The 27,335-nt window shown below is 45.4% G+C and overlaps 1 protein-coding gene across 5 annotated transcripts in view; it reads left to right on the top strand.

Annotated features, from left to right (window-relative positions):
• Positions 1 to 12,349, top strand: part of PLEKHD1 (pleckstrin homology and coiled-coil domain containing D1) — a 32,049-nt gene extending 19,700 nt beyond the window's left edge. For 3 of the 5 annotated variants that reach the window (XM_085582010.1, XM_077784105.2, XM_085582009.1), the window contains 8 exons: positions 596 to 648; positions 2,565 to 2,689; positions 3,579 to 3,672; positions 4,932 to 5,110; positions 5,597 to 5,729; positions 7,448 to 7,592; positions 9,566 to 9,715; positions 10,118 to 12,349. In XM_085582010.1, coding sequence (XP_085438136.1) covers positions 596 to 648; positions 2,565 to 2,689; positions 3,579 to 3,672; positions 4,932 to 5,110; positions 5,597 to 5,729; positions 7,448 to 7,592; positions 9,566 to 9,715; positions 10,118 to 10,278 — 1,040 coding nt within the window. In that variant the 3' untranslated portion in view covers positions 10,279 to 12,349. The remainder of the gene's footprint in view (positions 1 to 595; positions 649 to 2,564; positions 2,690 to 3,578; positions 3,673 to 4,931; positions 5,111 to 5,596; positions 5,730 to 7,447; positions 7,593 to 9,565; positions 9,716 to 10,117) is intronic. The other 2 variants (XR_014956023.1, XM_077784106.2) reach the window with 2 other exon arrangements.
• Positions 12,350 to 27,335: the final 14,986 nt, after the last annotated feature.

Here is a 27,335-nt window from a genome sequence, read left to right as displayed (position 1 = left end):
CCTCTGCTGGGCATGTGTGTCTTCAGGGGACAAGGGCAACTGATGTTGAGGGGAACTGCTCTGTACAGCAGAAGTTTGGTGGCGAAGTTAGGGATTGTTTTCTGGGCTTGGCTGGGACATCCCAAGGTGACAATAGGGAATTGGCAGTGCTTCCCAGAGGGCGAATGAGAGGATGATGGGCTAGCAGGTGAGGATGGGGCACTGAGCTGAAGGAAAACTGACACACATGATGTGTGACCCTCTGCACTCATGTGACCTTTCTGTGCCTTGTTCCTTATCTGTGAAGCAGAGATAAGAATATTTTCCTGACTCAGAGGATGGTGAAGGATGGTTCATTAATGTTCTTTAAGAATACTGAGAAACCTTAGAAAGACTACAAAGCAATATGCTTGTTTAGTTTATTAAGTTATTTGGCAGGAGGAAAGTTAGAGAACATCCCATTAGTGCCATCTCAGCCTTTGGAGCCTCCCAGACAGATACACACAAAGGAATAGGGAATACTGCATTTTCAAGCTTCACAAAGCCAGTGTTTCTTGTTTGTAAATATCCCAGTGCTTTTCTCTGTGCTTGGAATTTTTTTTGTGTGTGCTTGCAGATAAACTAATGGAAGAAACAGAAGAGCTATGTCTGCAGAGGGAACAAAAAGAGGTGAGTTCATCACAAGCCAATATCCTTCAACTGCTATGTGGCAGGGCTGGGAGGTCGGGACTTGTTTGTTCAAAGGCAAGTCAGTGTTCAGGGAGAGAGGCTTGTGGAGGCACAAGAGTCTCCAGCTAACCTCTGGGTCCTGTGGATGAAGAGAGGAATAATAAGATGAGATGGGTCATGGAGGTATATTCCTGCTCCCTTTCCCTGTTACTTTCCATGCAGCAGGTTTGTCATTATGACTCCAGAAGGACCAGGAAGGAAGATCAAATGAAAATCATACTCACTGGATTGAATTATACAATTGTTATTTGGCAGATTCAAGAAGATTATGGCGATTAAGACCCATCTCTACAGTTAGACAGCAAGTCAACAAGCATTGTTCTAGCATAGGGATACTGTTGTGAAAAACAAGGAGAACAAAAAACAATGTGGTTTGTTCTTTGGACACAATAGAGATGGGGAGAATAAAAAATGTTGCACTAGGGAAAAATTAAGAGAGCACTTCCTTAGATGTGACTATTATACCTTAATTTACCTTGGAATAGAATGGTTTGGGTTGGAAAGGACCTTAAAGATCATCTCATTCCAACACCCCTGCCATGGGCAGGGAAGGGACATCCATTAGGCCAGGTTGCTTTATTAAGTTTATAATAGCTTTTCAAACTATTCCTAGCTTATAATTGCTTAATATAATAAAAGTAGCACATCTTTATATTTACTGATGCAAATCTATACTGATTTTTATAGCACCACCATAAAGTCATGGCAGGATAGCTGTGCAAATGGATTGTCCTATTATGCAGTTGGAAAGCCTGCATGGATATGGGCCACCATATTAACAATGTTGCAAAGTGCTTCATGCTCTTTTCCAGTTTATCCAAAATTACTGTTGCCTCTCCTTAGGAAAAGATGGCAATGCTGACCTCGGCTTCTCAGGCTTATCTTTTTCTTGCATACATTTCTGGAAAGCTAAAATCCAAAAGTGGCTTGGACACTTGCTTAGGGCTAAGCTCCTTTTGCCTTTGCAGAGGGACATCTCCCTCTGGTGAGGTAGCCTGAGGGGGAAATGACCTTGTCTGAAGATCTTGGAACAAATCTCTGCTCTTCCAAAGCCATGCACAGTAATTCCATTGCCTACAAAGAGCAGATGGGGCAGAAATGCAAACTCCTTAATTTGAAGGAGTTTGGTGCTGTGAAGGACTGAATGTAGAGCTCACTGAACTGTGGTTTGATCCTCTGGGAGCCTGAAGGCTTCAGAGCAGTACGTTGGGAAAGCAGCTTGAACTGTGTACCTGCACCATGAAGCAAGAGTCTTAATTAGGAATTTATCCAGTGCCAGCACTGTTTTGTGACTGGCATGAGCCTGTAGCAGGAGTTCTGCACAGCAACTATGGCTGCAAGGGGACCTGGCCAGGAGAGGGACCCTTGCTGAATTTTGATTTTATCAGCACAAAGATAGTGACAGGCTGATTAAACTGTGCAAAGCTGTAACTGAATGGTTTGTGTTTTCCTGCACCAGTGGGGGTGAGAAGAAAGGCTGAACTGATAGAAGTATCACACTTCAGGCACAGAGATTCTGGGGCTGCTGCTTTCTGAGGCTGTCTGGCTTTTCTGTATCTGTGTGGGTGTGTGCCTGAAAATGCCCAGCATTCCCAGGGAGTTTTGGACCTTCTGTATATATGTGCCTGAGCTGACCTCTGCAAGGGAGCATGTCTGAGATCTCCAGGTGCTTGGTAACCTGGCTGGGACTTCTGGATATCTGAAAATCCTCAGACAACCTCAAATCCTTCTAATTGCCCCAAACAAAAGTGTGGTGGAGTCAGACAGCCTTGTAGCCCTACGCAGCTTGGGTTACATGCCATGTTACAAGTCTCAGGAGTTGTTAACAGGGAAGCCTCTCCTAACTGTGTCGGCAGGGTGCATTCCTGTCTTCTCTTTTGGAGCAGGAACTGGAGCGTCTGAACCAGATCCTGGAAGCAGAGAAGCAGCGTTTTGAAGAGGTGGTGCGGGAGCTGCGGCTGGAGCAGGAGGAGATCAGACGGTACGGCAGCAGGGCAGGGAAAGGACACAACTCCCACACCAGGCAAAAGTACCACCAAACAGTGTAAAATGCACCTGGTTTGTGCATGTAGGAAGGAGATGCTGCATTGACCAAAACGGGAATGGCTGTGGGCTCTTTACCTGCATTTGCTATTGCTTGTGGCCAATAGAATACAGCTCAGCTTCATTTTGCACTCAGGCCTCCAGCAATTTAATTTCAAAGTGCTGGGACACAAACAACCCCCAGATTAGTTGGGGTAGCATGGTAATGGACAGGTGCAAGAGAAGATTTCAGAGAGCAAATTAATTCAGCTGACTGAGCAGATCCAGACACCTGGATCTGGTTTTCCACCATCAGCTGAATGACAACGGATGTATGATGATGTTGCCTCACCAAGATTAGTTTTGTCATTTTTAAAGTTAATTATGCAAAATATTTGGAGCAAATGTACTTCGAAATAGAAGGATCAAAGTGCTTTGCCTCACGCGTTGAAAGGGCATTTTTTGCTATCGTTCTTTTTTCTTCTTTTTTTCTCCCTAAGTAACATCTCAGAAAAGCCAGTGTGATTTTGCAAACCATTTTTGTTTTCAAAGGCTCTGCTTAGATGTGACTGCCCTGTCTGAGCTCTTTCAGTTGCAACCATGGCTCTGCCCTTGCTGGAGAAGTGCAGTAACTGTTGGGTTGGGTTTGATGATTAGGAGGCACAGTGAGGCTCCTGGACACCTGCAGGATGTGATGCTTCCTGGCAAACTCCTGTCTCACCAGGACTGGCTGTACCTACTGATGGTTGCAGGTCCTGCACCAGGAGACCCTCAGCCTGTACAGCCGGGATGCAGTCTGTGGGGCAATCGTTCCCCTGCAGTAGCTGTCACCTTTTTTGCTTCTTTAGGGAGCTGGAGCTCACAGCCCGCTCCCTTAAAGGAGTGGAGGAAGAGAAGAAAGAGTTGCGAAGCCTGACAGAGTCCTTACAGAACACCCTAGAGGTGAGTGACTGCTCCTCCCCTCTGAGTGACAGCGTTTTGGCCTGAAAGCAGTGCTGTCACATGGAATGAATCCAACACCTGCCAATGCCAGAGCTGAGGTGCTGTACAGATGAACAGGGTAATTTGGTAGCTGATATGAACACCAAAATCCCCTTCAGAAAAGGATGAGAAATGACACAGAGCACAAGTGAACCAAGATTTTCTCAGCAGTACCAGGTAATACGGTGGTAGGACAATAACCATGATAAGCTGTAGTTTAGGAAGCTTAGGTGGAACAGTAGGGAGAGAATTGTCACCCAATAGGCAGGCAGTCAAAGAGGCTGAGGAACCTTCATTGTGGACTGTTTTCAGACTGTAAACAGCCACAGATGATCATATCCTGCTGTGCTGACAGACTGGCTCTGAACAGCAAGCTGGGCAGGAGCCTACTGGAAGGTCCCTTCCAGCCAACATAACTGTAAGTCTGTGATGAGCTTTTTTTTTTTTTAACTGCACCTCCCTACCTTCTGGTGGAATTTGAAGCAGCAGAAGGGCATTCTTTGTTCACAGAAGGGAGCATAATTCCCTAGGAAATCATGTACCACATGGGAATCTAGGAAACAGAGTCTTGATGTATTAAAATCTTTCTTTACTGCTGGATTTGTGGAAAGTGTCTTTTCTAAATGTATATTTTTTGTGAAATTTCCACACACTTGGCATTCTGAAGCTGCAAGGTCATCTTTAATGTTTGTATCAAATTCTGCAAGTTTGTCCAAAAATCTGTTTCTTTGAGTTCGTCTCCTTGCCCTCAGTTATGAAAAAAATAACTGGAAAGCTATGGAAGTACCATTCCTGCCTTAATTGCACATTGAATACTTCAGAGGCAAACAGAGTGATGTGTCCCATTGCCTACAGTTAGAAGTACCACAGAGGGGGTGCCTCCAGCTCCCACTAAGGAACAAGTGGAGCAGGGAAGGCAGGGAACCTGCATCTGTGATGCACCAGGGAAGCATAAGGTTCCAGTCTCAGAGTTGTGCCCTTGCTAACATATCACATCAAAAGAGCCTGCTGGTTCACCCCTTTGTAGTGAAGGCTGTGTTGGAGGCTTGCTCCCTGTGAAGCAGGTATGAAACGAAATCCAAATTTTGTTGTTCCTGTGTTTACCTGAATGAGGCATGTGGATGTAAGGATAGAGGCACTCAGGAAGGAAGAACCAGGCAGGAACAGGAGCAGAAACGCTAGACTTGGCTGATACTCACAATCTCTTGTCCTTCTTCAAGGAGCTCTCCCTGGAAAAACAACAAATGCTGGAGATGCTGGAAGAAAATGAGAGCCAAGTCCCACCTCCAACCAGCCCCAGCAAGGAGCAAAGCCCCATCTGGGGACTGCACTGCAGCCTGCGACAGATTGAAGAGAAGATGCAGCAACTTCTGCAGGAGAAACTCCTGGCAGAGAAAAGGTGAAAGGGGGAAAGAGGACACTTCTGCTCAGGCTTAGTGATGCCAAATGATGTGACTGTCTGCTGACTTGCTTTTTGGTTGCCAGCACCAGACAAGTCTGGAAGCTTGTCTGGTTCCAATGGCAGGAGTTCAGGTTGCCAATCCTTCAAAGGAGACACAGTGAGGCAGGGCAGGTCCCAGTTGGGCCTGCTCCTTTCACACCAGGACTCGGACATGGGAAGGTGTTCATGGCCTGCCCATATGGAGCATTTGCTGCTCCTGGGCCTCATCTGGGAGTTGAGAATGTTCCATTCAAGAACTGTTCAGCTGGCTTTCTCCAGCAATGCCTGTGTTGTTGCAATGGAGCTCACAGTGCTCCTGTTAGCGTCTCTGCTCTGGGCAGTCAGGTAGTTGAGCATGCCCCATCGTGACACTGAGCTCCTTTCCTTCCTGTGAGTTGTGTTGGGGTGGGAATGGTCATCTTTGTTTGCTGTGCCATGCACCAGGATGAAGGAGAATGAGGAGCGGTCTCGAGCACTGGAGGAGGAGCGGGAGTTTTACTCTTCCCAGTCGCAAGCGCTGCAGAACTCGCTCTCGGAGCTGACTGCAGAGAAACAGCAGGCAGAGAGAGACCTCAAGGTATCCCCTGCATACGTCACACACTGCTGTCCCTGGGCTCAGAGTGCTTCCATTTGCTCTTTCAATTCATTCCCTATCAAGCCAAACTTTTGGTTTTATTTAGTTTTCACATTTTGGTCATAAAACTTCATAAGCTATGCTTCATATTGCCAACTGTATCCTGGTCTGCATCCAAAGCAGAGTAGCAGGCAGGGCAAGGGAGGTGATTCTGTCCCTCTGTTCCACTCTGGTGAGACCCCACCTGCAGTGCTGCATCAAGCTCTGGAAGGATGTCGACCTGTTGGAGTGAACCCAGAGAAGGACCACCAAGGTGCTTGGAGGGCTGGAGCACTTCTCCTGTGAAGACAGGCTGGGAGAGTTTGGCCTAGGGAAGAGAAGGCTCTGATAAGGAAACTTTTATACGAATTTTTACAAGGATGTGTAGTAATAGGACAGGTGAAATTGGCTTCAATCAGAAAGAGGAGAGGTTTAGATTAGAAAGAAATTCTTTACTGTGAGGGTGGTAAGGCATTGAAACAAATTGCTTAGAGAAATTGTGGATAGTCCATCCTGGAAGTGTTCAGGACTGGGTTAGATGGTGCTCTGAGAAACCTGGTCTAGTGAAAATTATCCCTCCCTGCGGGTGAGGGGTTGGAATGAGATGATCTTTAAGGTCTCCTCCTACCCAAAGCACTATGATAGCATGGTAACACATGAAATTGCTATCTTTTACCTATGTAGGACTACTGTTTATTTTCACATCCTGAAGCCTAATTAATTAATTCAGTGCAAGTCTTTTAATTTGCTACTGTGAAAGCATCATCTATGGATGGAGGGAAGGAAAAATAATAAAAGGGGAAAGTAGACACAATCAAGAATAAAGATGATTTGGAAGAAATGCTAATATAGATGTTGCAGAACTGAGGAGAGATCTTCCCTCCTCACTTGTGGTCAGAAAACCAACCTTAAGAATTTTAAATCTTCAGTAACCTCTGCAAGAACTTGGGTTCAAAAGTAGAGGAGTTCAGCTGAGGGACCAGCCCTTCTTCGTAACAGACAATACATGAATCTATGCAAAGGTAACTGGATAAAGTATGGCATTTTATTTAAACCTAAATAATGTAAAGGTTATGTAAAATAATTGGCTGTTTGGCGCTCAAACTCCTTTTACAAATATTTTGTAAAAAAAAAAACCCTGAGTTATTTTTTCCTGCACCTCCAATATTTTCTTATCTTGTAACTTTCTACTTGGCCAGACTAAAGCTAAGTTGACCTAAGCTGTGTAGTCTTTCTCCTTTGCAAAACGAGTACAGTATTTCTAAATTCTCTTGTGTTTTGTTTATGAAACTAAGCACTGTACATCCCTTTGTGGGAATTGACTGCCTTTATCTCAAGTCTGTCAAAGCTGGATTGATGTCCTTCTGTTCCTGCTGAGCTGCAAGTACTTGAATTAGCACAAATTCATGTATTGAAATAGCATCTCTGATTCCATATGGTTTATGCAATGGGAGGAAAACTGTGAAAAATGAAGTCAGAGTAAATGAAAATTACTACAATAATCTGGACTTCAGATTCTGTCTGAAGACATGAGAAACATCTTTATATTGCCTTTCTAAGGATTTCCATCCCTGTTGTCTTTTCATTTTCATCCATGCCAAGTCCCTCACAGACCTTGTGAGTTACCAGGATGTTTACTGAGAAACAAGCTGTTTTCTAGCTATTCTTATTTTCTTCCTCAGGCTGAAGTGAAGGTACGCATGGATCTGGAGAAGAGACTGAGAGAGGCTGAAGAAGCATTGCAGAGCTTGGAGCAAGGCTTAAATTCTCTGAATTGCAACAAGGAGAAAGAGAAGAAGATGAAAGCAGATGTCAGTAACTTGAGAAGTAAGTTAGTCATCTATGCTCTCTACTGATGAGCAAACTATTTCTACCTATCTTACCAGACATACAAAGAAAATATTTCTACCTATCTTACCAGACATACAAGGAAAATTCCAAATTAGCAAAGCTGCACATATATGTGGTCTCCCAACTTCTTGTACCTCCATCACACATCTCCTCTGAGGAGCCATAAGGTGCTATGCAAGTAGTTGCTGTTTTGCCCTCAAAGGAGGTTGAAATTATTCCAGCCTCTCAAGGGAGCATGAAATTATTCCAGACTTCTCTCTTGGGTGGAAGGCAAACCTAGAGATGAGCAAATACTTTCCAAAATGTCAAACAGGGAAGCTGTGGCAGAGCTATAAAAACTGACTACTGACTAGGTTTGGGTTATAAGGAGTCCTCTGATTCCCCTCAAGGCTTTATTTCTCAGCCTTAGTTAAAAGAATATCACCAGTTTAAGGAGGCCTGTGGTTGCTGTAGCGACGTGCTGGTAGGTGACCCAGAAGGTGAAGTTTGGATCTTTACTCAGAGCTGAATCACAGCATCTGCTCAGCACTGCAGTGCATGGGTCAGGTGTAAGAATGATGCTTCTCACAAGTTATCCCTGTTTCTTTGCCTTTTTTTAGGTTTGTTTGCATTGGGTCTTTTTGGGTTCTCTTGAGAGGTATTACCCTGGCATTTGGCTTGAGTCAAGCTTGGAAACAGACATAAGCAGTCAAATTGAGTCAAATCTTACTTGTTTTTCATGCTCAAGTTACAGTGCAGGGAGAAGGTGCTTATGAAGGTGCTGTGTCTGTACAGTTAAGGATTCATTTCAGTGAAGGATGGATGTACTGGGCCAATACAGAAAAGTCAAAAAATCCTGTGGTATTCTGAGTATTGTTAGGTAAATAGGGGGAAATAAATGTATAAATAGTTTTATATCTATTCACATACTTATAATTTACATATATATATAAATAAAACAAGTTATTTGGTAGTTTCTAAGTAAGATTTCTAAATGGAGAAAAACAGTCATGATTCTGAACTTCATCTCACTGGCTCAGAGCCATGGTAAGAAAACAGAGCAAAAGTGGATGTGTTGAGTTCAGCATTTAAGTAGAGCTTCACAGGGTATAAATGAGTAACTGGTACTGAATGTCTCCTGATATTTCCAACCTTAGATTTTGGGGGATGTTTTTTTCAAAAGAGTAAAAATGTACTGATTGAGCAGGGCACTAAAGAAGATAAGGGACCAGCAATGTTTCCCATAACATTAGTCCTAGTACAAATTGCCTCAGTCCTTCCAAGTGGTTCCTGCAGCTCTGCCCTGCCCTTTATAGAAGAGTTTGGGCACATTAGCACATGATGCCTTTGAACAGCAAGGGACAGCAACAGGCAGGAAGACAGCAAGACTGGAATGGCAGAATAGACACTGGTCAGACCATAAGAAGGGAAATAGGGCAGGAAAAGCAGTTTGTGTGGCAGATCAGGGCAGAATAATGTCAGAGTTTGGACACGGGGCTTTTCTTGGAGCCGATAATATATGTAACTATGTGCTAGTATTTGCTATGCTATTAATAAATCCCTTACCATGTGTGACTGTGCTGGTGTTGCCAACACCTTATTTTTCTAGTTAGACCTGACTGGTGTTAGAAGTCCTTCAAAGAAAGTATGATGAGCAAGGCATCAGAGTTGAGAAGTTTTATCACAGTATCAAAGGCTTTTGGCTGTTGAGTCATAGGCAGTTGTGAGAATTACTGATGTGGAATGGATGGCTGCAGTTCTTTCTAAATTTGAGTATGCATTTATTAGGAACTGGAGGTCTTTGTCACTTTGAAAACGTTTTTTCTGATGATATTGCAGAGCTTTATGGATTGTTGTTCATGAAGATGATCATTACCTGGCTCAGCCCATCAACGAGTGCAGTCCCTTGTGACTGGTTCATTGCTTGGAGTGTGTGTCCCATCACTATAACAGTGGTGTTCTCTTCCCAGAGTTCTTTGAAGAGTGCATCCGCAATGCTGAGCTGGAGGCCAAGATGCCTGTGATCATGAAGAACTCCGTGTACATCCACAAGGCTGCCACCCGCCGCATAAAGAGCTGCCGCTTCCGCTGCCGGAGAACCAGCACTTCCTGGAATGACAGTAGGTATCAGGCAGCCTTCTGCTTTATATCCTGCAGGAGAAGATATGTGCCCATGGGACTGGCAGAGCAGTAAAGTCTCTGCAAATGTTTGTATTTCCTGTTCCTTAGCAGTAGAATGCAGCCACAATGCTACTTGGAGCTTCCTTTCCCAGAGAGCAGGCAATGATCCTGTATACTTGTTGCCCATTTCTTTATACATGTTGAAAGCTAAACTTCTGTGATGGTCCTGTGATGGCCCCTAAAAAAACATACTAAAATATTACTTCATCAGAATGCCTAATCACAGGCTGAGTTAGGCTCAGTCATGTTGGTCATGTGGCTTGTGAACTCTAGTGAAGCTTTATCTTTAATTTGTGTTCCTGATGCAGAGTGCTTACCTTTCTGTGCTGTTCTTGTTCCAGTGAAACAGTCACAGTCCTTCATCTTCTCACATGCAGAAGCTGAAAACATTGAAGAGCTGAAAGAAGCAGCCAAAAGACTGAGCCGGGACCAGCGCTTTAGGAAAACTATCTATCAAATAATGAGGTCACAAAAGGATTCTGCTTCAGGGGACAAAAAGTGACTCTTCTTGGGAGGGGGCTTCTGAGCTCAACCTGCCATTCAGCTCTGCAAAAGTTACAGCCTTGGGCACTAGGCTCAGAAGGGAGATTGGCATTTGGGTGGGGAAGGTGGGGGAGAGGTGTGTGTAGGCAATCTCTTCAGTTATTGGCTTTGCTTTAGTTTGAGTGCTCCCTGCAGCCTGGCAGACATTGTCTGCTGATCACTCCAGACCTGTTTGCTTCAGCTGCTTGCATTAAGCCATGTTTTGCCAAGATGCCACAGTCAGTGTTAAAGTGAACCAGAGACCGTTGCTTAGGAAGTGCCTCTCTTTCTTTCCCTGTCTAGTCTGTCTGCCAAACACAAGTGCTTCTGAGGAAACCTTTAGCAGCCTATGTTCCAGCTTGTGTAATCTCCTCAGCTGAGCACAGCTCACCCTGTTCTGCTTGATTCCCCCTAGGAGTTAGCTCACTGCACACCCTCAGTCAATCAGCACTTCGGTGGGGCACTTTTCCTGAAGACTGCAGCAGTCCCAGCCTCCCAAGCATAGCCAAAAGTATCAAACACAGGGCCAAACTTTTTGTCTTGATGCTACATCATTTCAAGCAAACAGCAACAACACAAGGCGAAGACAGCTGGAGGATGCTGTGGATTTGGGTCCAAGGAGGATCATGTACAGATCAATGTCATCAATGCAAGCTGGAGGGAGAGTTCTGTTGTGTTGATGGTGGACAGAACATTCTGGGGCCACCTTTGCACATTTTTTGCACTGGGACATCTAGCTGTCAGAACTAGGGAAGATGTTAGCTATTGGCCATCTGTTCCTCAGTGTGAAGAAGCCTTTGACTCATTTTTGATGGCTTCCTCAACACCTCTGTAAAACAAGTTGGAGGGCAGGAGGGTGAGGACTGTCCATCAACAAAACCCACTGCCACTTCAGGTAAGCTGTAAGGGTTGTGGGAGAGGAGTACAGGAGAGGAGTCACTTTGTTGTGGAACCCCTGAACGCCTTGCAGCCTTCCCCATCTATTTTAGCAGTTGGTTAATAATTACCCATGCTGTAGAAGCAGCACTGCCTGGTGCTTACAGAGCACAGGATAAGCACGCTTGGAGTGTTGCCCTGTTTTCTCCTGCATATTAATAGGGAAATAAATAAATTGACAATATAAAGGTGAATAAAGTAAGCAGCAGAAGTACAGTTAGGGGTTAGGGTAAAGTGCAGATTTACTGTACCTTTCATGGCATCAGGACCCCTGGGTATTATGTATGTCCAGTGACACACAGGTATTTGCTTGTCATTGTCCCAGTCAGACTGTGACAGGGTCCACTCACACCCTTTGGCATCTGGCCACCTACATAATTCCCTACCAATTTAGTGTTCCTCCTAGGGATAAGTCAAGGATGAGGCTAGAAAGCAAGCCTTGGCTTACCAGCCAGCGGAGAGGAGTTAATGCTGGGTGGAGGAGCATCCTGTGACAGTATGGTGCTCCTGAATGGAATCACTCTAGTGTGACCAGAGGAAAAGCTTTGAAAGCACAGCCTGTACTTCCCATGTTAGTCAGTTACTGGCTAGTATCCTTCTGCCAGGCGTTGGGAGGTTTCATCCAATCAGAGGATCCAGTTCTGAAGGAGGATGTTTTTGTGATAATAGGTGATATGGTAGGAGAAGATTGTTCCCATTCTTCCTTAGCATACTTGATCCTTCTGTGGTTTATCTGCTTGTGTTTACATGCTAGAAAGTCACAAATTAATTCTTGCTCCTACAAGGCTGAAGGGCTCTGATAAAGCAATACAGAAATGTTTTTTTTTTCCTTTATGCTGTTCCCAGATAATCTCTGGCTATTTTCCAGTTACAAGATCTATATATATTAGGTGATGCTGCAAGGGACAGAATACAGGATAGCTAGGGAATGCATCTGTAATTCAGGCAGTTAGGAAAACTGTGGCCTGTGAATACAGCATTTTTGTTCTATTACCATCAAAGCCACAATATGTGACTCTTCAGAAATATTGTATGCAGGAGGTAGCTACATCAGGTCTTCCTTTACTGTGCATATTGACAGCAATAAGTAAATAAAATTTATGCTGACACTAGAATGAATTCCTGTGTGTTCTTGATACACTGTCACCAAAATGATGTTAAATTGTCTTTGCAGGATTTCAAACAAATCATTGTGACACTCATTTACTGCCAGTGCACTTCCTCTGCTTCACTGAGTTGTGTTACGTGCTTTACATCACCTCTCAGAAGAATTGAGTGTATGTAAAAAGTTTTCACCCTCGCTACCCACTTCCACTTTTAAATTGTGCAAAAAGTTAAAGCAGAATGTATCACATCTGAAGTAGAAAGCTCCCGCTTGCTTAGCTGAAGTCAGTGAACAACTCTGTGTAACCAGCAAGATGTGCCCTGAGCCACCTGTGAGGAGGTGCTTTCCATCAGTCATTCCCTGCTGCACAGCAATCTACTACCCTGTAATCTCCCTGGCAAAGCCAGCAAGGAGCTGCATCTGTGCACCACAGCATCTAAATTAAGTGACTGTCTCCTTTCAAAGGACACAGAAATTACTGATTTCAATGTTCTCTGTGTATTTTTAACGCAATGCAGTAACAGGAAGATGGCTTAGGAAGCTCGCCTCTATTCAAATACCTCCATTAGTAATCCTAGATTGCTTTCTTCTGCTGGGAAAACTGGGAATGAGGTAATAACTTCCTCCAATGAGAAGAGTTCTCTAACTTGTTCTCTTGGGCCTGAGGATAGAAGAAAATACAGGATGGTTTGCACCTTTAAGATTTCACTTCAGGAGTTGCAGAACACCTCGACTGGCTCTGAAAAGCCTGTGACCATTCTTCATCATCTTCGCATTCTGGGTAACACCTAGTAACTTCTTTTCTCTCTGAAGATGCTTCCTGTTGCTCCTGTCCAGAGACACTTCCAAACGTGAAGCATGCTGATTTCCTCTGCATTGTCTTGGCTACTTTTCACAGTGTGAAGGATGGACACTGTAAAAGGTTCAATTAACTAATTTAAGGCTTAACATCATCCTCCTTGTAAAATGTTTCAATCCCTAGTGAAGCAGAGTGGTTCCTGCTGGAGTGCCCACCACCCCAAGGCTTTGCTCTTGCACAGAAGTTAATGTCAGAGAAAGAAAGGCAGCCCTAACCCTGCTGCCCCCAGTCTGTGCTGCTTCTAAAGCAGAAAAGTGGATAAGAAATGGAAATTGCCCTTGGGGCCAGAAGTAGATAATGAAGGATAAATGGTTGCTGGTGCGTGTTGTGCATTGCTGTGCCTGGCACACAAGTGACATAAGCTGGTAGCAGTTTTCAGCTACAAAGTATGGCTTCTTTTTAGCTCCAGATAGTAGGCAGGCTTTCTGCTTGGGACTTAGTGTAATATTAGTGTATCTCTATGGAAATAAGATGCTAGATTTCCATAGGAATAGTCTGTTTAGAATTGTTTTAATGCAGTCACTTTTTGTGGTTGTTAGAAGCTGGCTCATGTTGTACCCAGCAAGGAGAGGTTTGCTCTCAGGAAAGTGGCCCATGCTCTGAAGGTCTTGCCCAAGGCATGGGCTTGCCTGGACACTCAGTGCTCCTTGGTGCTGGTGTGTCTTTGAAGGATGCATTAATTCTGGCATTTTCTTCCTCATGCACAAGGACAACTATGCAGTTTTTTGCCTAGCCTGTGTACAATTTTTTACCCACCTAGTCCGAGCATGGATTTGAATGGGTGAAATGACCAAGCAAGAGGAATTGTTGTAGTGAGTCACCTGAGAGCTGGGTCTGAGGTGACCTGTTAAACAAACCGGTGCAGTGTGTTTCTGTGTACTGAGACAACATCCCTTTCTATATATTGAGTAGCACTTTTTACTGCAAGCTTATCTCCACAGCCAAAATGCAGAAAGATCCAACTGAGTACTCAGGACTGTGAGACCTTCCTGCTCTTTGCAGGATACACTGTAGTGCTTGAACCAACATACAGATCGTACAGATTTTGGGTTTTATTCTAGTATTGGCAGATCTGGCACTTCAAAGGAAGAGAAATTATAAAGGCCATTTTGTGGGGTTAACAAAGGCACCTTTTGCTAACTCAGAGGTGTTGCAATAAATAACTCAGCAGGGTCATGTGCTCTTATTTTGCAGTATCCTGAAAAGTGCAAACCTTGCATTGCTTAAATTACTAAGTGAACTCTGCTTACCCTTGATTTCTTATTGAATGCACCCCTGCCTTAGAGCTCTCTGTGGAAACCACCCAAGAGTGGCAGGATATGTCCTATCCTAGAGCTGCTCTTGTTGGTTTCTTCATCATTAATTCTGGGGTAGGAGAGAGCACCCTGTTCCTCCACACATCAGTGGCTGCCCACAGGAGGTACAGCCCCTGCCTCTCTGACATGAGGAAAATAGGTTCTGTTTTTTGTTGTGGGTTTTTGTACCTAAGTTCTGCAAAACGGAAATTAATATTTTTGACATCTCCAAGATAATAAGGGGGTTTGGAAACAAGCTGTTTGTGGTGGGTGTGAGCAAACTGATTCCCCGCAATGGAATTAGGCTCTGTTCAAAAGAGGTTCTGTCTCTCAGCCTTGATGGAGTAAGGCTGGAGGCTTGTGTCAGTCACTGCTGGAAGCACAGCCATGACCAGGGAGATAGCATGTTTGGCAGAACTCCGTCTTTGGGACAGCTCACAGAGCATTCAAGGTCCCTGGGTGGCAGAGATGGGTTGTGCTTTATGCTGTGCACTAATCTTACCAGCAACAAAAATGACATAGCAAGAAGGTGAGAGTACTGTGGCTTTTGTAGCAAAGTAGAGGAGCAGGCTTTCAATGCAAAAATTGCCAGAGATTGATTGGATTGTAACTTGCTTGGGAGTAGCCACCATTTAAATTTCTCCTTTCCTTTCCTGATTCTGCCAAAGGCACACCACAAGCTTGTTGTAGGCAGCTCAGGGGAGCTGGAAAGGTTTTGAGTATCTAAACATGTGCTGGAAGATATTGGAAATTCCTGTAATTCTTGAGGAGTTTGAATGTTCAGAAACTCCTCAGGCCTGGAGCAGCAGCCCTCTAGATCCCTCTTTGATCAAGTGTGTGGTACTTCAAAGAGATGCTGCAACCCATGAAGGGATGTGGGGAATGGCAGTGAAGGCTGCTTTTCTTTCTGCTTCTTCTCCTAAATTTCTCTTGTAGTGGTTTCCTCCCTTACACAAATACAGATCAAGTGTGGTTTAATGTGGAACTTATTTTAGATTAAGAGAAAGAATGTGCAGGCAGAGCTATATTTCCTGCCTGTGTAGGGGGAACGTGGGCTCCAAAATGAGGACAGAAAATTCTCAGCCATTCAAAGGTATCACAGATGGGTAAAATAATTGTGCTTATCACAGATACCAAGCTTGGATAAGGGGGAGTAGTGGGATACACTGTATTTGGAGCTTGAAGCCTTGCAGTAAGGGAAAATGAATTTGTTTGGTGAAGGAAATGTTTTAGTTCCTTGCCCTGGTCGATGCGGAAGGAACTAGAAGAAAATGTGCACACTTAGTCCATTTTAGCACGTGGCTGGCTCCTGGTGCTGGCATGGGATTAGTTTTGATGGCTGCTAGCTACACAGAAAATCCCTCCAGCTGTGACCAGCTGCTGCTGAGTTGTAGCCTTGCTCAGAAACAGTGGTGGTGATTGTGGATCCAGAGAGCACCCTCAAACCTGGATGCCCCAAAGGATGTGCATGATACCTCTCTTGAAACACTCACAGCATCTCCACATCATGGGAGCCTTTGGCTTCCCCTTGCAAGTGGGCATGAGCTCAGTGTGCAGCTCTGCTGCCACCCAGAGCAGAGAGCCCCATGCCCACAGCTTGAGCTGCTCCTGCCATCCTGCCTGTTGGATTCCAGCATGCTGAGGCAGACCTTGCCACCAAGATTTCAGCAGCAGAATGGAAGGAAGCAATTTAGTGAGCCAGCCTTAGGAAAGGCTACTGGGAACAGGGGTGGGAGCTGTTCTAGTCCCTTCCTGAAGGGAGAAGAGCATCTCCTGATCCTGGCCCCCATGCTCTGCTCTGAGCACCTGGTTCAGCTCCTAAGTGCAGCCTGGCTGTCAGGGAAGCTGTGTGTGGGCTCTGCTTCATTCCCAGACCAGGGAAAGACAGAAGGGCAAGAAAGAACTGTTGCTTTCTGGGTAAATAGGAAAGAAAGATCTGTCCTACCAGGGAAGCAAAGAATAGCTGTTGTGGGTAGAACTCTGCAAAGGAATTAAATATCCTTAAGACAGGAGGGAACAGACCTGAAAAATGCTTCTGGGATTGGTTCTGGTGCACTGCCCATAGCCAGAGTTTCCATCTTGTCTGTGCTTGAAGAGGATCATAGAGCTAGCAAACAATTATTGCTTTACACAGTAAGTGAGTATACACCCTGCTCTGTCTATCCAGGTCTCCCTAGCTTTGAACTGGATTGCAAGCTGGCTGTTCCTCACCTTCCCCTCCAGGCTGCTCCCTCAGCTTTCTCTTTATTCTGCTTTGCTTAACTGGGGCTGTTTCCCCAAGGTGGAAATTAGCCTCACCCTGGTGGGGTTTGCAGCACCCAGGAACAGTGGGAGGACAGTTCTGCAACAGTGGAGATGCGGGGGGGGGGTGCTGTCTTTGGAGTGCAAAGGAGGTGAGACACACCCTCATAGCTGCTCATGCTTTTTTCATAACACTGGCTTCCTGTCTAGAAATATTATTCATCCTGATCCAAAGTCTTTCCGACTTGAGCATTTCATGTAGAAAATGTACAGCGATGGGCAGTGAACACCCTGGGCTCTTTTAACCTTCCCTCCCTGCTTCACAGCCCAGGGGGCCACATGTGGGTACAGAGCTGGGCAGGGTGGTGCTGGGTGTCCCCTCACCTCGGACATGCAGCATGAGCCATTTTGGAGTCTTTGTGCCAGGTCCTGGCCCAGTGTGTTTCACATGGGCAAGGGGCAGGCAGAGGAACCTGTCCCCTCCACTGGACCTTCACTCTGACAAGTTTTTCATCTATTCAAAAAAATATTTCATAATCATTTATTTTTATTTTTATTTTTATTTTTATTTTTATTTTTATTTTTATTTTTATTTTTATTTTTATTTTTATTTTTATTGTTTTCCCTGAAAATAATTTGTCCAAAAAGTAATTTCTGGTTTTTCCTCAGAGGCAGAGAGCAGACCAGAGAGTTTCACCTTCAGGTGAAGCTTGGTGTGCTTTGTAACTGAGGGTGGCCCTGGAGGCTGTGTCTCTGCTGTAGCTGCACTGCCAGACCCACAGAGAAGGCTGCATGTGGGTAAGCAGCCCTGGCAAGGACAGCAGCCTATTAATCCTGCATTAGAGACGTGGCTGTGCCTCCACTCCTCAGCTGCCGGGTCAGCTGTGCCTTCAGCTTTTCCAAGTCTTTCAGCACCCTGCTAAAGTCTGCCTGGACTTCAGCACCCTCCCAGCTGCCCTGGATGAGGCTCAGAGGGACAGCCCTCTGTGATCAGGGCTGGGCACGCAGCTCCCATGCTGGGGAAGGGGGCAGGCAGCCTGTCCCAGAGCAGGGGCTGGGCCAGGAGGCTCGGGGATAACGTGGTTTCTGAAGCTAAGCACACAGATGTGCCCTTTTCCTTGCTGCTGCTTTTCCCTGGAAAAGCAGCCTCAAATCACAAGGCCTATAAAACTAGTGCATTTCCTTGCTCTAGCATCATGTAAATAAGTCAGGTCAGACAGGTGGTGTCCTAGAAATTTCCTCCACATTTTCCTATCTGCATGATTTAACAGACTGCAGCTATATCCTAAGAGCCATGGAAAGACATCCCTCTTGCATGCACCAGGGATGTTTTAAGTATCTCTGAATGTCACTGAAAAAAACCAAGAGACTGTTTCCTTGAAGGAGATGGTGTGTGTGTCTCAGACAACGGGCTCATGGGGAAAATGGAGGGATGGAGCTGCTGACTTCTTGTAGCTGCAGTGCAGTAAGGGAGAGGTGGTGTTATAAAGAATGACTTCTTGGTTTAAGGCTCTGAATTAATTTGAATTGTTTTGCAGAATAATGGGCTTGCACTTACTACTGCTGTAATGGGATAGCCAGAGAATCAGAAGCTGTGGCTGCCTCTGCAGCAGGAGACATCAATTATGGAAGAAGGAGGCTGTGCTGTGTAAGGTCAGAAGACAGTAGGACAGACAGGACTATATTCAGCTTTTTCTCTGCCTGTCCATCTGATGTTTGCCATGGCAGGGTGTGAGTTCCCAAGGTAACATGAACTGAATCCTGTCTCCTTTCTAAGGAGAAATGGGTGAGTATTTGTCATCCCCAAAGCCCTGATACCACAGCCTGCCATGTTATGAGTGCTAGTTACAGTAGTAAAGCCATGACTTCAGCTCACTTTCTGGAGGCTGTGTGTGGAGAAATGTGAATTGTACAGAAGTGAGATGTGTGTACTCATCTCTAGATAGACAGCTGTGCCAAAGACAAATCAGATTTCACTTTATGGAATCTCCTTTCTCCTTAATCTTCAGAGATTTATTGAAAACAGCCTCTAATCTCTTCTGCTTGCCAAGATAAGTATGTTTCACCTACTTATCACAGGGTGAATTTTAGTGCCATTCTTAATCTATGGCAAAAAAGGCCTGGGAGCAGGATCTGCAGCATGTTGTCTCTGGCATACTATGGAGATTCCCCCACCTGCATTAACTGCTGCCTGGACCAGCACATTCCTGCACACACCCAGCCCAGACCCTCCAGGAGGTATTCAGGAGCAGCGGCTAGCAGGCTTGGCTGTGCCCTGAGAGCTGGAAGGCAGAGGAGTTCCAAGGGAAACCTGGCAAACCCAGCTGGCAGTGCCTGAGCAAGGGGAAGGAGAGGAACCAGGGTGCTTGGTGGGAGGGAGCCAATCTCACACAGCAAACAGGATATCGTGCCACCAATAAGGAGAAGGAGGGAAAGCAGTTGCTGTCCCAGGCCCTTAGACTTACTACTGGAAAGGCTATATATAATTAGATACATTTTCCAAGAACTATTTGTATCTAAACATATATGGACCATTTTTGGGGGAAGAGGGTTATCCAGGCTAGGTGCTGTAACCTTTGGAGGCTGAAGGTTGGTGTATCCTCTGGAAGAGATGGTCCTGGTTTTGGTGGCCATGCTGTCATCTGGAGCATGGTAGAAATGTAGAGAAGTCGTAATTAAACTCTACTTGTAGGGAGGAGGTAAAACTTAATGAAATAGAAAAACTGGTAAGTAGAGGTGCCAGGCTGGAGCTCCATGGGAGGAGAAAGCAACTTATGCCATTCCCCAGCTGACCTGGTGAACCTGTGCAGCCATTTCCCTTTCTAGGGAGCACCTTGTACTTGGTGCTTGCTCAGAACAAGCTCTGGGTTGCACACCCAGCTGCATTTCACAGCCACATCCCTGCAGAGAGAAGCACACACAAGGCAGCTAGAGCAGTCATTTTAGAGCTTGATTTTCATGTGGTTAAAAGGGGTCCCTTCCTTCACATGTTCTAGAAGAGAGATGTGCTATTTCTTATGACCAGGTTTTTCTGGTGCAGCTTTCTGTTGGACAAAGTGGTATTGAGGCTTGGATTGTGCTTTCTGCAGATCCCTGAGCTGCAGGGACAGTGGCCATAGGAGAGACACTGAGGGAGAGGGCTGTTGGCAGACTGCAAGGTAGATGTATGTCCCCCTCTCTCTGCTCTTGAGAGTCACTTAATGGAAGGATATTTTTTTCCTAGAACAATTAAGAACAACATAGAATATACATAATGTTCCCAAAAGCACAGAGAAATGCAGGTGGGAAAGTGATAGGAGCCAAGGAGCAGCAGCTGAGTGGAAAATCTAAAAAAAGCTTTATTAGTGCTCTGTTTTCCACAGAGCACTGTGGGTTGCTGTCTCCTTTGCCTGAGATAAGAGATGGGGAAAAGGACCTTTATTTGCAGCTAGCTCATCCTGCCCCTTGCACGGCAGGCAGGTTATTTATTTTGCCTGCCAGTCCTGCCTGTGTCTTGGCTGTGCCTCAGCTGTTAGGTTGGAGGTGGGTGTATGGAAAGGGTTCTGATATCTGTGCCCTGTCCCAGGAGGATGAACAGCATGCACATAACCTCAGTGAGCTCTTTGGAGGATCCACCAAGCTTAACAGAGACAGATACCTCAGAGACAATCAGACCCTTCATGTTCTGAGCTAAAGTAATAAAAAACATTTTTATTTTTGATTTATACCTGAAGAACAGTGAAATTTGCTAAAATGTGTTAATCTTGTTTTAAGGTGGGAGCTGCTTCTCTCACATTCCACACCAGTGCTGCAAGAAGCATCTCCTGGTGGGAAAATGGAGAGGAGCAGTGCCCCTGGCTGCAGTGTGGCCCTTGCTGTTCACAGGTAAGGCACACAGACTTGGCAGGGTGTGAATGTTTCACAGACAAGGTAACAACCAGGGTCTTTAGGGAGCAGCTGGACTGCAAGAGGCAAGATGTGCTGAGGGAAGTGAGAAGATGTCATTTGACTGCTTAGCTGCTTTTGAAAGACACAACAAGGAAGAAGGAACATTAGTACACCTGTAATTTCAACCAGAGTCTTTAGGACCTAGACTCTTGTAGAGATGAGGATTCCTTCTCTGGAATTCCTGTCATGTATGTGGCCATGAGGAAGTCACCTGGAGAGCTGCAAGCTATTTGTATTACCCAGCTTTGGGTAGAGGGCTTCATCCACTCAGCCTGTTTCTGTAATCTCAGTTTACACCTTCCCCTTCTATGAAAAGGCACCGCTCTCGGCAGCCACCAGGCAGGAGACCGTGGCTTATCCAGCCTGGCTGTGTGCAGCGGGTCCTGAGGCACTCACAGCAATGCTGTGGGACCTGATGCCCTGTGCTAGTGCCTAGTAAGAACCTCACTTTGTAGCTCTCTGTGTCAGGAGTTTGCCTCACTCTCCTATGGTGGCAGCAGACCTGGACTCTCTATATTTAAGTTTCCAATGAAGAACTTTTCCCCCAGAGGTGTGAGTTGCCCTCTCGCAGCCCACTGCTGTGCAATGAGCTGTGGGGCTGGCAGGCCCTGCAGCTCTGCCCTTACAGGCCAGCTTACATGGGAATAGGATTTCCCACCTTCTGCTGAAACTGATGTGTAGAATGTGTCCTCTGAAACTGTATTTCTAGATATGTATGTTTCCCTCGAGGTCACTTCTCTTTTGGCCCAGTCTTAGTGCTCAGTTAGTTCTTCAGTCTCTTTAGTACATGGTGCCAAAAAATCTAGCCATCAAAACCTCTTGCTCTCAGAGGGACAAGTTTGGAATAAGGGGTGTTTAAGAGAGGGGGATGTATGTACCCAAAAATGAAAACTATTTTTGCTGTGTTTCTCTTCTCCTGTCGCCAAAAGACATCTTGGGGCAAGGAGAAGAGTCACACTGCACTTCATAGCATCTTAGCAGCACTACTTCCCCAGAAACAGCAATAAAATTGTGGCCTGTGGGCTTGCAACGACAGTTCAGCTCCTCATTTTGTTCCAAGCCCTGGCTGTGTTATCTGTCAGGAAGATAATTCCTTGACCCTGTGGTCAGGGGATGAGTGCTTTGCTTAGTGATTAAGCCACTGCAGTAGATAACATGCTGTGTTTAATCCTTTTGGTAGCTGGTCCTGGAGGGGGGCAGGAGGGGCTACAAAAATACAGTGGCTTGCAATAGGTCTGGAGACCTCAGAAACGGTGGCAACAATGCAGAAACTGTGGCTGTATGTGCCCATCCTCCTAAGTTAATTTGGTGGCAGGCTGGAAAACAACCAGCCTATCTAGGGCACTATTTTGTCAAGTGATAGAGCCATATGGTGCAAAAACCCCCCAGTTGTCTGAGGGCTTAGGCATGTCAGAAATCAGGGAGTCCCTCTGCGTACTGATCCTGTCTGCTAGCTGGCATATATAAAAAGAAGGCTGATAATTACTTTCCCCTGCCAATGGGGGAAGGGACTCCTGAATAAACAACTAATCCTGCTGATTTGAACTGGGAAAGAATGAGATAAAACCTTTCCCACTGCTTCAAAGCTGTGGCTGGGATATGGCTGTGAGGCATTCAGCTGGCATGCTGGAATGCCCCACAAGCCTGCCTTATTTCAAGCAAGTGCAGCAAATGCATCAGAGCATGGGTGCATGACCAGGGTTCAGGTTGTACAAACTGAGGGTTGAAGCCCACTCTTCCCATGGTATTCAGGGCTGTCTGCAAGTGAAATCAGGAAGCGCTTTGAACAGGATCTCATCTAGAAGGTTTCATCCCCACAGCTAGACTTCTGTCCCCTGCTTTTTGCTGTAATTCTGTTTCTTGCCCCTGCCAGAGAAGAAGATGGAGACATGAGCCCACATCCAGTTTGCCAGCAGTGAGGCACTATCATTCTTGAGAGAAGACCCTTGGCTTTTTTGAGCAAACCTCTCTTCCCAGGCTGTCACTGCATAGTTAAGGATTATGATTCTCCTTTAATCTGGCTTTTCCCTTTCACGAGATCCCTGCTCTCTTTGGAAACAGCCCCAGCCTGAGATTACCTCTGGCTGTGGTGCCTCCTCTGTTGGGCACAGGAATGTGCTAGCTGTCACCATATGCTTGCCCTTGGGCAATTGACCTTAGCAGGCAGGAACCAATCCCGGGTGTGCTGGCTGAATCGAAATGGTTGATTACAAATAAAAGTGGGTATGGATCTGGTCTTTGCAAAACACAGTCAGCCAGCAATCCACTTCCCTAATGAGAACAGAACTATGGGCATGCTGTGGGTCTCTACCAAATCCTGGTAGCTTGATATTAAATTTGGTCTTTGAGGAAGAAAAATCCAAACAACTTAAAAAAGAAAAAAAAAAAAAGAAAATGAAACAAAAAAAACCACCCCAAAACCGAACAATATACACCCCCAAAAAACCAACAACAAAGCGCCAAAAAACCCCCCAAAACCTAAACAAAGAAACAACCCCCCAAAAAACCCAACCAAAAAAAGCCCCAACACCCTCCCCCTCATACCCCTGGCAAAAAACCCCTAAACAGCAGAATTAAGTCTTTAGTAGAAAAGTGTTTTTTTATCCTGTGGTCTTGAGATACATACCTCTTCTTAGCTCATCTTTCAGATCCTAGCATTAACACTCAGTAAAATCTTTTCTCTGCCAGCCCAGATTCAAATACTAAAAGAGGTGCTCCTCATCACTTTCTGCTTCACAGGAGAACCCTGGGCACTCTTGGCTGCTGCCCTAGAGCCCAAAGGGAAGTGGTTTAGCTCAGGCTCCTTCCTCACACTGTGGGGTGATGCCTGACAGGTGCCTGCAGCAGCACCCATGCAGGCCTGGGGTAGAGGAAGCCACTGGGCTGGGGTGCTCCAGAAGGCATTTCTCTGCTGCTCTAAGGGAGGAGCCTTCAAAAGGAAGGAGACCTAAAAAAATTCACAATTCATCATGACTTTCATGTAGGGTCCCAGTCTTATTTTCATTATTTTTTACATTTGTTTAAGTTGTGTATGTGCTTATCCCAGGCTTATCTTTTTCCATCCTTACTCCTACCATTCATTCAGGACATGTTTTTTTGCTGTAGTGATATGAGATAGCTGGAGATGTCTAGAACAGTTTTCCTACAATTTTCCACTCTGGCCAACCCTGACCTTTGTTGGGAAACATCATTCCTTTCTCACCTGAGGTCCTAAGTACTTTACACCATTCTTCATTCTCTGAGGGTATCTAAAATGTGTGAAGCTACTTGGCCATGTAAATCTGTTGCATGAGACATATAAACTGTGTCTCCTATGATTTAGGGTTATTTAAATAACTCATTTTGTTATTTCTTTCTTCTTCAGACATTCTTTCATTTCCTCTGGGGAGTAATTTTGTGCCTCCAATTTCCCCATGGAAAAACTTATGCTAAAATTATTCTCTGTACATCTGATACATCGACTCCCTGGCCATCCTTGCCTGCTTGCAGGATGCCTCCCTGTACCTGAGGACACTGCAGTGCATTGCCATGGAGAGGACTCAGACAGCATTACTGGGTCAGCAGGTACTGTACAGGCAGTTTATATAGCACTGGTGTCAGGATGCATGGGAAGGGCCCTGTGGGTTCCAGGAGACTGCAGAAACTCCCCTGATAGCTTACAGCAACTTTTCTGTACAACTGGGGAGTCGCAGGCTGTGGCTGAATCACGTGGCCGCTATGTTATGGTACAGTGTCTTTGCAGGGAGGGATCTGCAGCTTCCCAGAGACAGCAGGAGCTGCAAGAAGTCTCTGCAGTAGCAGAGTGCAGTCTGATCAGAGGCACTTAGAGAGGACAGCAGCTCTGGGTGTAAACATCATTGCCTTCAGGAATCTCTGTACAATTTTTTTTGCCGGAACCATAAGTAAAATGCATTTAAATACCTGATTCTGCAAACAGATTGTAGAGTTTTTTAAAAAATTGCAGGAATCACAGAAAATATCTGTTACAAGACAGAGTGCCTTCTGCCTGGAAAATATTAGGACTCACAGCATCCAAGAGATGTAAGTTGGAGTGGCAGCTACCATGAAAAGGGATATGGCGTATGTCTACAGCTAACCTAAGATGTCAGGTGTTCTAGTGTTGCATAAAGCCCTGAAGCTCTCAGCTTGCCTACCTGCATACCATTTTCTGAGAGCAGGCAGGTCAACTCTGGTTTACTGAAAATCCTCCCTGGCTTTACTTTCTCCTGAGCAGCAGTAGGTGAAACTGGTAACAGAAAAACCAACATCATGATGTATAGCTGTTACAACATACCTAAAATCCCTGTCACGACAGGTCATGCAGATCTTTATGAGCTAGGTATGAATTTACTGGCAGAGTCCAGGTCATAAGGAGAAGCTGGTGATAAGATGGATGTACCTTAGGATGCCATTCTGCCCCAGAGCACCTCTGTATGATGCGATGACGATCGCAGAAAGGAAAGCTTCCCTCTCAGGCAAGAGGGACACTGTTTCCCATGCCAAGCATTGGTCTAAGTGGGGAGAGCAATAGCTAAGCACTTCCATTGGGGCTATTAATGCTTGCCCCATTCATGGTAATGTCTGGGAAAGCAATGCAGGTGAAGTAAATTAGCAGCAGTGTTTGATAATTAAAAATAAAACAGTAGCACCCTTTTGCTGTGCCACAACACCCCAGTTCTGTAGGTTTTCAATCTACTCCACCTAAAGCCCAGATTCAGACAGTCCTTGTTTGGACAGACAAGGACTTCTGCACAGACATGCCCCAGATTAAGAAAGAACAGGGCAATTTAGTTTTCTGGAAGCCTCTGCAGACAAGTGGAGATTTGGCTACACCCTATGGTCAGCTCCCCAGCTACCTAGCTGCAGGCAAGGGGAGCAGGAGCCTCAAGATCAAACTGGGACACAAGGACATCTTGACAGCTTCAGGTGGAAGCTGAAAATGGTGCAGAGGCTCCTAGACTGGATGAGGGCTGCTGAAACTCTCTGATGAGATCAAAGTACCATTCTTCCATCAGGGTTCATGTCAGATGTGGACCAAGTCCACCCAGGATGGCTGTGTAGTGGTCCCTCTATAGTGAAAATGGTGCCTGCTCAGGGATCTCACCTCTCCCTTGAAATCTGAAGAAATAGCTGTTGCTGGGAGGTAAACATGAAGCCTGCCTTGTCAGCATGTACAGGAGACAGGTGTATAAGTAGCAAAGCTTGTGAACAGAGTGGTCCCCTCCTAGGGTCTAAGAAATTGCACGCAATGCAGCACTTAACAAAACCTTCACCTGCAGGGATAATATGGCTTTTTTCAGGAGGGAAAGAAAAATGGCTTTCAGCTTTACCTACACATCTGTGTTTTGTGCTTCCTTCCTCATTTATTTTCCTGCCTCTTATAAATCATTAAACAATTGTCAAAAATAGCACAGCTTACTTTGGAGGTGATTAAGAGAGATGAAATTATCACATCACCCTCCTACAAACCAAAACATTCCTAGTAGCATCCAACAGACAAAAAGCCAAATCTCTTACTCCCAACTGTTTAATTTATTGTCTGACAAGGTACTTCTGTGCCAGCTGCTCTTCCTCTCAGCTGCACTGAGCTGCTTAAGCAGACACTGCTTTGTAAACACACAGGAACACAGTGTCCAGCACCAGGGTATTGACAAATTTGTCACCCAGTCTAAAAATATCAGCTGATATGTGACCCTCCCATCCCATTGCCTGGGTACTGCTCAGGCAGGAGGAAATTTCCACCAAGCTTTTGAAAGCATAAGCTCTGCCAAGCCAATGTGATTTACATAATAATGAAAAGTTTAATATATCTAGACTGTATTCACTCCTGGAATAACTCTGCTGGCCCTAGAAAGGTAACTAATGGGATGAACTGGGCCCTGTAAGTTTAATGTGCTAAAAGAAAGTGTTATTGTATGCTGTCACATAGAGATCTAAGTGATTCTAGCTAGCCAGGATGGTATAAGAATACTCAGTCCATGTTTACTCACTCATTTAACATTTCTAGCTGTAGCTCCTGCCCATTTCTGCTAATGCACCTTCCTCTTACCCTGCCCCTGTCCTGGCTTCCCAGTGCAGCATTATCAAACCTTCAGGACCCTCATTTAAAAGTGTTTCAGGGTTTGGAGACAATGCCCAGAAGTGGTGGCGGGTGGTTTAAAAGCTTCATCCGCCATGAAGCACCAGCTGCAGATCAGGAGTCAGGGAAGCTGCCACAGCAGGGGCACAGGGATATCCCTCCACTGCAGCCAGGAGAGGTTAATTAGAGGACTGCAGGGGGATTAGGGAGGACATGAGTGAGAGCTCCAGCTAGATCAGGGAGGCCAACATGGCCTGGGGCAAATCACATCAGCTCTTTCTGCTTCAGTTTGCTTGTACTTAGGCTGGGGGCGACAACTAGTTTACCTCACAGCCAGGTCCTGAGATTAGATGCAGGGAGCTGCATAAAGCACAGAAGAATAAAATAGGACTGGCAGTTTGGTTTTGTAACACAGGACGATTCTTACTGCCAGAGTGGTTTTGCAATGCAGAGGATTCCTTGCTGAACGGTAAGGAGGTAGGAGATGAGTGCAAACTTACCAGAGAAAGACTTGGATCCTTTCAGACTAAAATCTTAAAATAACAAGGCAATGTTTAACAGTAAAGATCCATGCTCAAACAATGGGCTAAGGATA

The sequence above is a fragment of the Lonchura striata genome, chromosome 5, assembly GCF_050655825.1.
Source record: "Lonchura striata isolate lonStrDom1 chromosome 5, ASM5065582v1, whole genome shotgun sequence".
NCBI lineage: Eukaryota > Metazoa > Chordata > Aves > Passeriformes > Estrildidae > Lonchura > Lonchura striata.
Note: the sequence above shows the minus strand (reverse complement) of the source record. Positions and strands in the feature narration are given on the sequence as shown.